The 13,936-nt window shown below is 38.0% G+C and overlaps 1 protein-coding gene across 1 annotated transcript; it reads right to left on the reverse strand.

Annotated features, from left to right (window-relative positions):
• Positions 1 to 239: 239 nt before the first annotated feature.
• On the reverse strand, positions 240 to 902 carry LOC145619978 (F-box/kelch-repeat protein At3g23880-like). Its single transcript, XM_081674648.1, has one exon. The coding sequence runs from the start codon at positions 900 to 902 to the stop codon at positions 240 to 242; it is 663 nt and encodes a 220-aa protein (XP_081530774.1).
• Positions 903 to 13,936: the final 13,034 nt, after the last annotated feature.

Here is a 13,936-nt window from a genome sequence, read left to right on the forward strand (position 1 = left end):
CACCTTCATATACAGCATATACCATAAGCAACTTTACTATCATAAGCCAAACAAAGATATAGTTCAAATCTACAAAACAATATAACCGTGAATTAAAACCAGTCATCAAGCAAAGAAAATTCATACAAAAGCAATTTAGCACAAACTAAAGGCCAATGCCAATATAAACATAATAATAGGAGTAATATTACCAAAATCATTGTGTATGTCCTCTCCATCATCATCATTATTCCTGGCTTTTAGAAAGGCGAAACTAAGCTTTCAATGTAATCTTTTGACTGAAGTATTCTGTCATTGTTATCGAAATCAACACCTCCTTGAGACATTTGTGGAGTCTCCCGGCTTGGATCGAATACCCTGAGTTTACCCTGAAAGTGTAACAAACACTTGCCAATCTCAGAGAGACCGCAATATAATACATTAGTAAGATTGATAGAGAACAATTTTTGCCAAGATTTCGTATCACTAGAGTCCTTCAACATCCTAACATATTCTACATTCAAATAATCTGTAGAACAAAGCAACGACAAGCACCCTCTCAACTCCAATAAACGAATACATATATACTTATCCAACCAATTCATCCAACTCAATTTCTTCAATTGTTCTGTACTCAAATCAAACCCAACAACAAAATTACCCTTCTTCCACCTATACTTTCCAGCAAAAATGTATATAGTATCCCCAATCAATACCGCCTTTTCAAACTGAAAAAACCCCAAATTCTCGTCTAAACAAGCAACTTTTTTCCAATATCCAACCTTCAAAGAAAAAACAAAGAATTGAACATGATAACCATGGCGTGACAAGAAGGCGCCAAAAATTTTATAATCATCTGTTAATGATTCATAACCAAACACACACCCGGGCCACACAACCTTGTCCACACCACCAGGAATCATAATCTTTCGAAAACAGCGAGTCGCTGGGTTACATACATAGAACGCCTCACCAAGGAGGAGTTAGTTTCCAGTTAAGCAAACAAGACCATTACAAGAACCCACAATATACTTAAATTCAACTGGAAGATTAGACACATAATCAAATTCCAATTCAATGAAATTTTTTACCTTGCAATTGTTTTGATCGTATTGTAGCAAATAAATTTGGGCACCTGATGCATTAAGCACAGCATGGACAAGGAATTGAGGGCGAAAGGAGGAGATTTGGAGATGGGTTTTGGTGAATTTAGGGGATATGATTGTGGAAAGCCAAGATTTGGATACAGATTTGAAGCGAAGTATGGATTTTACTGGGAGTCTGGGTAGGATTTCTTCTAATATGAGATGTTCAGGAAGAGTATTTTCGATGGTGTCCATTTTCTGATTAAAATTGGGAGAAACTAATGATTCGAAAGGTTGATTTAAGATAGAATAGAGGTGATCAATTATGGCCCGATTCGACCGGAAATAGGGTGGGTTTGGAGTTTTGGACTTTGGAGAAGTTTGATAATGTGTTAGTTAAAACTTGAACTAAGCCTGAAAAGACTAAAATAAAAATATAAAAAAAAATAATCATTTTGGTCCAACAACCTTACTACTTTTAGCGAGTTTGGGCATGAGCTATTTATGTCAAGGCTTGGGTTGACCTGATTTTTTTATATCACCTTTACGATAGTTTATCACGTTTATTACACTTCTCTCCTAGTGGGTCCTAAGAACCTTTGATGGTGTGAATTTCTAACTCTTACCAATAAAAAAAAAATTAAAATTTAGGGTTGAGGTCTAATCTACTCCCTCCGTGTTTTTTTAAGTGATACATATTGATCGGCACATAGTTTTAGGCAATTTAATTGACTTAAATAAAATAAGAGGTAAGTGGGGTAGTGGAGTATTAAAAAATTGTTAAAGAAAGATAGTGGGGTTAATAGTTTATTGAAAAGTAATATATGTGAGAGGAAAGATATAATAAAAAAGTAGTAGTGGGTTTGGGTGGGGACCATGAGAGGAGAGAGATATAATATTTTAATGTATTATTGTTTTGCCAAAAAAGAAAATGTATCACTTAAAAAAAAACACGGCGGGAAATGGAATATTTATCACTTAAAAAAACACGAAGGGAGTAATAAAAATGACTTTGACTTGAGAGCTAAACTCCAAAGTGGAGTGCCTACCTGTTCTGATTTATTGAACTGAACTGAACAGAATTGATTGGACTTGAACTGAACTGAACTAAACAGTTGTTGCATATATGCTAAAAAAAAATATAAAATTTGGCTTTAATTATCATTTGCAATATTTTTTTTGGTGTTTAGAGAGCCACAAGAGCGGGTGGTGAGAATCTATCCCGAGCTATCCCTCACTCTCTCATTAGCAATATCATTAGACATAAAATTGAACTGAACTGAACTGAACTTATTAGAGCTGAACTGAACTGAACTTAATTAAGCTGAAAAAAATAGGCCCTAAGTGTTGGTGAATGATTAGTCATTTTAAAATAAGTGATGAATCACCCCTTTCCCTCGTCACATAGCTAAAGAATCAAGAGTTAAGACATCAGGATTGGCCTATACATGACTAATGCAACCTCACAACATTTCCAAGAGAAGATTTTTCTATTTTAAACCCTTGTGGAATGTCCAATTCACTAAACATAAAGTAGAAAACAACAGAATAAATAGGAAGGAAAAGAGAAGGTAGAAATATGAAGGTTTTAACAAAAAAAAAAAAAAAAAAAAGAAATATGAAGGTTTTCAAAACAACCAGTAGGCCATCCTAGACACCCAGAAGAAAAGCTATAGATTCTATATATTTGTGAATTAACTGATATTTTCTTATTTGTGTGGAATGCCACCTTAAAACTTCAGTCATTATTGGAGTTCCATATGGACCATATCATTACAACTAATGTTCCTTGTAAGTTGTCATCCGAAAATATTGTCCAGAAATGACAATAATTTTTAAAAGCTATATTATTGATGTCAAAATCCTCACATTCCCATTGAAGCAGGATAACGCTGTATAGGAATTGTAGACAGAAATGTTCTAACAAATGAACTGATGTAGGACTGTAAGTGACACCTGCTCATTTATTTAAAGATGTAAGACTAAAATTTTTCAGAGTAATTTGCTGCCAGAATTAGAAGAAAGAAAAAAGGCATTCGAAGTTGGAACATGCCTTCAACAAAGATCTTGATTTGTGGTTAACTTTATAAATTAAATTTCCTACAAAGTAAAGGTTACTTTATACGCGTAAAAGCAAATTAATTTATTACATATGACAGGGAACTTTGAGACTATGGATCACCTGTTTTTTCATGTTAGTTTAATAGAGGATTTAAAACAAAATTCATGCAGAAAGAGAGAAAACTACATAGCATATAACTGCTGGTCTCTAAACTTAGAGCAGGAAGGCGATGATTGGAGGTTGGATATAATTTAAAGACGGAGAACAAGGTGGAGGGTTGACTCCCTCTGGATATTGTAGTCAGTGAGGGTTTGGCCATCCTCCAGTTGCTTTCCATCAAAGATCAGACGCTGCTGGTCTGAGGCCTTACTTTTGAGTATGGGGATTGAACATCCAAAGGCCATCAAGTTGTTTTGTGATAATCAATCTGCGCTACATATTGCTAGAAATCCAGTTTTTCATGAACGCACGAAACACATTGAGATTGATTGTCACATTGTTCGTGATGCGATTACAGAAGGCTTAATTGCACCATCGTATGTTTCTACTAGGGAGCAATTGGCAGACATTTTTACAAAGGCTCTTGGGAAGACTCAGCTTGATACTCCAGTTGCTTTCCATCAAAGATCAGACGCTGCTGGTCTGAGGGAATTCCTTGCTTATCTTGGATCTTAGTCTTAACACTGGCAATTGTGTCAGAACTCTCAACGACGAGAGTTATGTGTTTTCCAGTAAGAGTCTTGACGAAGATTCACATCTGCAGATGAGCAAATCAATAACTGAATGGAACAGATAACATTGATATGGCATACAATAACCTAACTAACCCGATTTGAGCAATAAAGTATAAAAGTAGCATGCCTTTGATACACTATACAATAATGCAACCAACCCAAAATATAAAACTAGCATACCAAAAGATTAACAAAAGCGAATTCAGGGGAGGAAATGATAGAAAGCCATGATTTGGAAACAGATTTAAAGCTAAGTAAGGATTTAGCAGGGAGTTTCGGGAGGAGGTGTTCAGGCTGTGGAGGTGAGTAGGGTGAGAGAGGAAGCAATGACTTCAAAGAAGAACAAAGGTTTAAGTCAATTTTGAATCTGATTAAATGGGGAAGAGAGAAAGCTTTATGTCAATTTATATAATTTCTCGTCTCTCGTGTGTAAAGGAGTCCTGCATGATTTTAATAGTAAGAGCACATTATAAGATGAAGAGGAGAGGAAAAGACCATCTTTTCACTTATGTAACTAGAGGAGAACATTGATTCTGAAAAATTTACCTCGTAATTAATTACATCAAAGCTACACATGCATTCAAAAATCAAAACTCAATCAGTCAATGTATGTGGACAAGGGGGCTCTAAAGCTGGCAATCTTTGACACAATAGGACAACATGATCAAAACCGACAATATGAACACGGAGTTATTGAGAGAAAACACAAAGTCAACACGATATGAAACTAACCCGAAGAAGACCCGTTTAGATAAAGTGCGTGGTCAATTATGCAGTTATCTTACATTTTATACATTTTTTGATAGATTATGTAAACACAAAATTGACACGAGACCCAACACGACTTTTTGCCAACACTACAAGGGGCGCTAGCGGTTTGGTTTGCCAGCATGACTTCTTGCCAACTCTACAAGGGGTTGTTTAGCATGAAAGGCAATCAATTCAATTCCTCGTAGCTACTACGATTTAAGCCAAGTTTCGACTGATTTTGCAAATCTGTTTCAGTAAAACAAATTTTGAGTTTCTATATTGCTGCTTACAAGTGAAGTGTATACCCCCTGTATCGTAGAGTAAAACGCTCCTGCTCAAAGAATTTCAAGCTAGATTTATTTTGCAAATTAAAGAGTAGAGACTAGAGAATTGAACGAGGTTTAGCACGGTTATTCATCCAGAAATAGGGACTGTTCGGTGAAAATTGCTGCCAGAATTACCGTAAGTAGTGGAAATTGAAGTTGGAACATGCCTTAAGAAAGCTTAATTGGACGGTTAACTTTACACAATAAGCTTCCTACAAAGCATAAGGGCTAATTATTTTATTACATATTACAGGGGACTTTGAGACAACAGAGCAGTAGAGCACCAGTTTTTCACAAAGAATTTCAAACAAAATGCTTTCAGAATAAAAAGGGAAAGCTACGAATCATATACCTGCCAGTCACTAGAACAATTATGGGAATGAAAAATGGAGGAAAATGCCACCTAAGAGTTACTTTACTTAACAATAAGAGGTTACAATTTAGAATTTTAAATTCTTGCAGAAGGTGTAATAGCATAATGGTATGAATTGTAGAGAATAGAGATAGTAAATCTCTAAATAAAGTGTCCTATTGAAGTTGGAAGATATCCAACAGAATGGTCAATGTACATGTTCATATAATAAGTGAGCTGATGGAATTGAACCATCAATTTCAGAACTTGACTCAAAATTGAGGCTCAAGATGCTCAAGTCTCCTAGGATAATTACAACTAGAAAATAGAAAAACAACTAAATAATCGCAAGAACTTAACAAATGAAACATCCATTTGGATAACTTTTACTCCGTACTAAATATCTTTCCCTCATTACCATTTCCATATAAAGCATAAATCATAAGCAACTTTACTTTACAATCGTAAGTCAAACAAAGATATAGTCCAAATTCAAAACTATATAAACCTGGATTAAAACCAGTCATCAAGCAAAGAAAGTTCATACAAATGCAACTTAGCACAAACTTAAGGTCAATGCCAATAGAAACATAATAATAGGAGTAATATTAACAAGGTTGACATTACCAAAATGATAAGTGTATTCCGTTCTCTCCATCATCTTCATTAGGCCTGGCTTTTAGAAAGGCGAAACTAAGCTTTCGACATAACCTTTTGACTGAACTATGCTGTCATCATTATCGAAATCAACACCACCTTGAGACATTTGTGGAGTCTCCCAGCTTGGATCGAATACCCTGAGTTTCCCCTGAATGTGTAACAAACACTTGCCAGTCTCAGAGAAACCACAATATAATACACTAGTACGATTAATAGAGAACAATCTTTGCCAAGATTTGGTATCACTAGAGTCCTTCAACATCCAAACATCATCTAAAACAAAATCAGCAGAACAAAGCAACGACAAGCACCCTCTCAACTCCAATATACGAACAAACTTATACTTATTCAACCAATTCATCCAAGTCAATTTCTTCAATTGTTCTGTAATCAAATCAAACCCAACAACAGGATTACCCTTCTTCCACCTAAAGAATCTAACATCAATGTAAACAGTATCGCCAATCAACACCGCCTTTTCAAGCTCAACCAATTCCAAATGCTTGTCTAAACTATCAATTCTTTTCCAATTTCCAGCATTCAAAGAAAACACATAAAAATGAACAAAATCGTCATGACGTGACGAGAAGGCGCCGAAAATTTTATAATCATCTGTTGATGATTCATAACCAAACACACACCCGGACCACTCAGCCCGATGTACACCATCAGGTTTCTTGATTTTCCGAAGGCGGCGAGTCGCCGGGTTACAAACATAGAACACCTCAACAAAGCGGCGATTGTTTCCGAGTAAGCAAACAAGGCCATTACAAGAACCCACAATGTAGTTAACTTCAATTGGGAGATCAGAACCATTAGCAAATTCCAATTCAATGAAATTTCTTACCTTGCAATTGATTTGATCATACTGTAGCAAGTAGATTACGTCATCTGATGCTCGGTGAAGCGCAGCAAGGAGGAGGAAGTGAGGGCGAGAAGAGGAGATCTGGAGATGGGTTTTGGTGAATTTAGGGGAAGAAATTGTGGAAAGCCAAGATTTGGAAACAGATTTGAAGCGAAGTATGGATTTTACTGGGAGTCTTGGCAGGATTTCTTCTAATATGAGATGTTTAGGAAGAGTTTTTTCAATAGTACTCATTTTCTCTTTCTGTTCTGATGAAAATTGACATTGGAAGCAACTGATGGTTTCAATAGTTACCCAAAAAAGTAAGTACGATAAAACTGACTTCAACCTGAGACCCATGGTGATTTAATACTACGTATAAGTTTCCCATGGCGGTTTTCAAAAAAAAAAAAACCCAAGACCCATGGTGGAGAAGATCCACTTTTGTCCCAAATTAGATTATCGGTTTATATGCAGTTTTTTTATCGCTAAATATCTTTAATTACGTAGGAAAAAAATTATGAAAATTACATATTAATAAAATACACGATTAAGAATTTAACAAGATCTTACTTGATATATTTTTTCTTTATAGATTATTGTACACTTAAAGTCAAACTTTGGTCAAATCAAACAATCAAATCAGATCAGTCCAAACCAAACAAGACCAAATCAGTTTAGATAAGCAAATAAAAGGCGAATTAAACAAGGCCTAAAAGCCAAATCCATAGATCAACGCAAATAAATTGACACGAACTTAGTTCAACCCTAACTAATTGCCCAGGCTTCGAGCTTTATTACTTCATTTTTATATATTTTTTAATTTTTTTTTTTTGACAAACCTGCAGCATAGCCCATTTTATTAACTTATCAAAAGAGAAACATCAGTACAAAGAGCACCCTGAATTTCAGCAGGGGATTCTTCCAACCAAACACGATAACTACTAAAGGAAAAGCTTAACTTTGCTAGACTATGGGCAACTACATTACCCGACCTTCTAACATAAGAAAAAGAAACAGAACGACACCCACGGGCTAACAACAAGATATCCCTCACCACATTCCCAAACGCACATGGCATTGTGATACCTTTCTTCATATGGTGATAAAGCTTTAGATTATCCGTCTCAAGAATGAACTTATCGAACCCCGCTTCCATGGCAATCTTTAAGCTTTCTCTCATTGCCATTGCCTCACCAATATCGACACCCATCTTTCCTGCTTCTGTCGAGCAAAAGGACACAACAGCATCACCCATCTCGTCTCGAAGCACACCACCCATTCCAAGCACTTGATCACGAAAGGCAGCATCTGTATTTAGCTTAAAAAGCCCTGCAGCAGGGGCTTTCCATATCTCTGATGACAGCAGCCCTTCTCTTGCAGCCTTCTCCCTAGAATTAGCCATTTCATACTCCCCAACCAAGCTCATTGCCTTGTCTAAGATATCACATTCCCTCCTCTCTTTTTTATCAAAATCCCACAGATTTCGCCTAAGCCATATACCCCACGCAATACTCCAAAAAACATCCCACCATTTGTTATCTTTTATATTCTCTTGCATCATTACACACCATCCACGAAAGCTATCAACTTCCAGAGCACTTGTGTCAATTCGGAGAGCAGAGTGTCTCCATAAGGAGCAAATGGATGGGCATAATAGAACCATGTGTGCAGTAGTTTCATTTCCTTCCCCGCACATAGGACAACGCGGGTCGACTTGCATACCCCTAGCTGCTAATCGGCTCATCACAGGCAGCCCCTCCCAAACACATCTCCACGCAAAGGGTTTAACTTTGGGTGGAATTCCAGCCTTCCACACATTCTCCCAGTTGAAAGGGGCCAAAGTAGAAGACGTAGATGCTTTTCCCCTTTCCTCCTCTTCCACCAGTTGGTGGTAAGCGCTCCTAACAGTATAAGATCCATCTTTAGAATAGTGCCAGGACCATCCATCCTCATCATCAAACATAGGAATGGGGATGCTACTTATCTCATCAATTTCCTTTTGGGTAAACAAACTCGAAAGGGCCTCCAAGTTCCATCTTCTATTTTCCCATAATTCATTCACCATCCTTGGGACACAAACCCCATCCCCTCTAGTTGAGATAACTCTAAAGCTTGGGAGATTGGGAACCCACGGATCCTCCCAGATGCGGATGCTGCTCCCTTTACCAACAATCTTAAGAGCACCTTTTTCAATCACCTCTCTCGAACTCAATATTGACCTCCAAGTAAAGCTCATATTCGGACCAATTTTGGCACCAAAAAAATCAGAATTTGGGAAATATTTCCCCTTCAAAACCCGGGCCATGAGTGAATCCTTGTTGACCACTATTCTCCACGCTTGTTTAGCTAGCATAGCCTTGTTGAAAACCTTCATATTTCGAAAGCCCAGCCCTCCCTGATTTTTTGCTCTATATAATTTATCCCAAGCAACCCAACTCATCTTCCTCTCCTCCCCTTTCTGACCCCAAAAGAAACTCCTACACAATTTTTCCACCACATTAAGAATGCTCACGGGAATAGAAAAACATTGCATCGCATATGTTGGGATAGCCTGCGCTACAGATTTGATAAGAATCTCCCTCCCCGCTTGAGACAAGTAATTTTATTTCCACCCCTTTAGCTTCTTCCAAACCCGATCCTGAATACTCTGAAAAATTTGTTTTTTAGAACTTCCAATGTAAGTCGGAAGACCTAAATATTTATCATGTCCATCGACAGCCTTAAAAGATAACTTCATCTGAAGCATATTTTTCTTCTCACGTTCAATGTTTCGGCTAAAAGACACCTCCGATTTTTCCATATTCAGTTTCTGGCCTGACGCCGCCTCATAAGTAGAAAGAATATCAAGAACTTTCTCAGTTTCATCCTCATTGGCCCTTACGAACAACAAGCTATCATCTGCGAAAAAAAGATGTGAAATGGGTTCCACGTGTCTACCAATTTTAACTCCATGAATGAGCTCATTCCTTTCGGCATCCCGAAGAAGGGCAGATAGCCCCTCGGCACACATAATGAACAAAAAGGGAGATAGAGGGTCCCCTTGACGAAGCCCCCTACTAGGCTTAAACTGTCGAGAAGGTTGACCATTCACTAATACATCAAAGGAGGCCGATGACACACACTTCATAATGTTCATTGCAAAGGACACCGGAAAACCAAATTTCAACATCATTTTTTCCAAGAAACCCCATTCCACTCTGTCGTACGCCTTGCTCATATCCAACTTCAACCCGAGAAAACCTTTCTTACCCTTCTTTTTTTTTCCTCAAATAGTGGAAACATTCATACGCCACTAAAATGTTATCAGTGATTAATCTACCCGGAACAAAGCCACTCTGAGACTCACTAATAATCGAAGGTAGGACTTTTTTTAGTCTGTTTGCAAGCACCTTTGACACAATTTTATAGAGTACATTACACAAACTAATAGGCCTATAATCAACAGGAGACACACATTCTTTCTTCTTTGGAATTAAAACAATATGTGTCTGATTAAAAGGGCCTAACTCACTACCATTATTCAAAATGCTCAAAGAGTTTGCAATCACATCATTACCAACAACATTCCAGAATTTTTGGAAAAAAATAGCAGACATACCATCGGGTCCCGGAGCCTTTGTAGGGTGCATTTGGAACAAAGCATCCCGAACTTTTTCACCAACAAAAGGGGCATTTAACTCAGCAAATTGGGAAGATGAGATTGCCGTGTCCACTTTCTCAACCACAGCATCCGAATCACATTGGCCACCCGACGTAAACAGGTCATCAAAATGTCGAACCAGAACTTCCGAAATCTGCTCTTCCTCACTGAAAGTGTTCCCAGCAGCATCATCAATTTCACGTATATGGTTCCTTGATTTCCTTTGACTAGCTTTTGTGTGAAAAAATGCCGTATTTTTGTCACCATTTTTAAGCCAGTCTTGTCTGCTCCGTTGTCTCCAATACAACTCCTCTCTTCTCTCTAGCTCGTCCATTCTTCCATCCAAAGCTCGCATTTGAGCAATAATCTCATCAGTTTGAGTCTCACTCATAAGACTCTCCATTCTCGCTCTGCAATCCTTCAACTCCTTCACAAAGTCACCAAATTTTTTTCGACTCCAAGCACTCAAATTTAGAGAAGTATGGGCAATTTTAGAGCATATATCCCCACCTCCACCACTCCAAATATTTGCCACAATATCACCACAAGTCTCATCTCTCAACCACATTTCCTCGAAACGAAATTTTTTGATTTTTTTCTTCTTTTTAATAATTCCCACCCCCTCATCAATACAAAGGAGAATTAGTAAGTGATCAGACTTCCGTTTAGCCAAGTGCGACACAAAGGATCCAGTAAAGAGGTCTTTCCACTCTCTATTTTCTAGAAAACGATCCAATCTCTCTTGCACATTATGATCTCCCCCTTGATTGTTGGTCCATGTAAAATCATGGCCCACATATCCCAAATCTGCCAGATCGCACGAAGCTAAAGCTCCCCTCAGAATCTCTGCTTCATCATTCCTAAAATCACTCCCACCCTTCTTCTCACAAGACATGAGCATTAGATTCAAGTCGCCCCCACAAAGCCAAGGAGTAGTGGGATCACCTCTCAAATTTTCCATTAGCAGACGGGTCTTGTGCTTGTTTTCAGCTTCCGGATGTCCATATACTCCCGTAAATCTCCACCCTTGCTTATTTGGCATTTTGACCCAAGAATCAATATGGTTCAAAGAGTAAGACTTCACTTCCACCTCCACCATGTCATTCCACAACAAAGCCAGTCCACCACTCCGCTTACGCCCTTCCCCAACACAACTTACAGCAAGTAAGTTAGAGAAATGAAGCTTATTTTTAACTTTCACCATCTCGTTATTTTTCAACTTTGTTTCCGATAAGAAGAGTATTTGGGGTTTTTCAAGGATGATTACATTCCTCACCGCACTAATTGCCGAGGGGCTCCCAAAACCTCGACAATTCCAAGATAAAATGTAATTCATTGATCACCGAGAGCCCATGTAGTGGGGCCCGCCACATTCACATTAGCTTCCTCAATTCTTCTCTTCTTAATATCAGCATACTCTTCTTCATCCTGCATTATCATATCACCACTCTCCTGCTCCTCCTCCCTAATTCCCCTTTTAGCTCCTACCACACGTCCCCCCCTCCCCATCATTATTCCTCTCCCCTTTCTTTATCACAACCTTTCTTAGACCTCTACCCTTTCCTTCCTTTTTCACCTTTAAATCACTATTATTATTAGTATTCCCCATCTCCTCCATACTTTCCTACATATCCATCATCATCCCCCCCTCTAAAATATTATTATGCAACATGCTCTCATTATTAGTCACCTTAACTTCCTCCTTTTCATTCACTTCTTCTCCATTTTTTTTCCTTCCCATGCCTACACTCCCCATTAAGATTTTTTCCTCACCCTCCTCAATCATAGCATTCCCAACAGTTCGCAACACCATCTTTTTACTACTACTATCTAGGACTGCAATAAGTTCAGCTTCTTTTTCTTTTACAATTCTTTCTTTTTTCACACTGTTCATAGCACATGGAGAAGAGAAAGCCAACCTTCTAGCAGCACCTACTGGCCCCAATTTAATCACATCCGGATCACTGTACACAGGAGTTTTCTTCAAAGCTGCAGCACTTTTAATACGATTCACCCAAGTCTTCTCAACTTCTCGTTCAGCCATGTCTACTTTAACTTTCTTTCGTGGAGAGGCACGAAGCCAGGGGCCATATTGATACACCATTTTAACAGTATCCCCTTTCTCTTGCTCTTTGTGTTGACACTCCCTCTCTGTATGCTCCAATCTTCCACAAAAGAAACAAAAATCCGCTAACCGTTCATACTTGATGTCCACCCATCGAGATTGGTTTTTACCCATGGCTAGGAACAAACCCCTCCTTAACGGTTTATTGATATCTATCTGCACCTTAATGCGAACACACTCTCCCCACCCCAATGGATCAGACTCATCTGCCTCCAGGAAACCCCCCAGAAATTCCCCCACATCATACATCACTTCCAAAAAACGTTTGTTGAGGGGCACGTCTAGCAAACGCACCCACATGGGTGTATACTTGAATTCGATTTCTGAGGGTTGCTCATCCCCCAAAACTTCCTGCAGCAGTAGCAATTTCTCGTCAAGAACCACGGCCTACCCTCTAGAACACGTTCTTTGTCCTCCACACATAAGAATTGAAAGACGAAGAGGTTTGTTTCAACAACCCTAATTGCAAATTTTTCCTTCAATTTCCAGACATTCGTCAAAGTTCTTTTCATAGCTTCAAGATTATACGGTTTTACAGTCCACAATTTCCCTACCAAAGTAAGGTTCAATTTGGCCTTAGTATCATCACTAACAATCTCAACATAGTCCCCCCCTAACACTATCCCTTCCTCATCTGTAAGCCGAAGTTTTTCCCATTCTTTAACAAGTTCATCTCCCATATTCGACATCAGCAGACGAATACAAGAAGGAATCTAGAGAAATTATTGAAAATCGAGCACTCAGAGAAGGGAAACTGGAACACGCACTCACAAACCCTAGCTTGGGACTCACTCACCCTAGAGAGGGACTTTTTTTTATATGCCCATTGCAAACAATAAGTCTTTTTATATTTTTTAATTTTGTAGTTATGATAAAGTGTACTTTGAATAGATTACTTATTTTAAGCATTCCTTTACATTGAGCAAATCTAATCATTTGTCCAAAAAAAGAAAAAAAAAAAAAGCAAACATAATCTCGAAACACCCCAAATTAATAAATCCAAAATACTTGAATGTACGAAGATTTAACCGTTTTTAACTTGACCCAAAGTCTTAACTTGATCCAAAATGACCCAATTTTAAACTTGAACCGAAAACTCAACTCAATTATCCACGACCGAAACAAACCAAGAACCCAAATTGACCCAACAGATGCCAATCCAAATCCGATCCTAAGGCATAGTGTACCAGAATTGAGCAAATTCAAATCCAAACCAAATGACATGGCAGTAGAAAAAATATACTGTAGCTAGGTAATTATACAGTAGTTGCTACGATATTATTATCTCTCATTAGTGGTAAATGGGTAAAGGGGCACAAACCCCTTGAATAAGGTTATAAAAAATAATAATAATAATAATAATAATAGGAAAAAAA

This window comes from Chenopodium album, chromosome 27, assembly GCF_948465745.1.
Source record: "Chenopodium album chromosome 27, dcCheAlbu1.1, whole genome shotgun sequence".
Lineage (NCBI taxonomy): Eukaryota > Viridiplantae > Streptophyta > Magnoliopsida > Caryophyllales > Amaranthaceae > Chenopodium > Chenopodium album.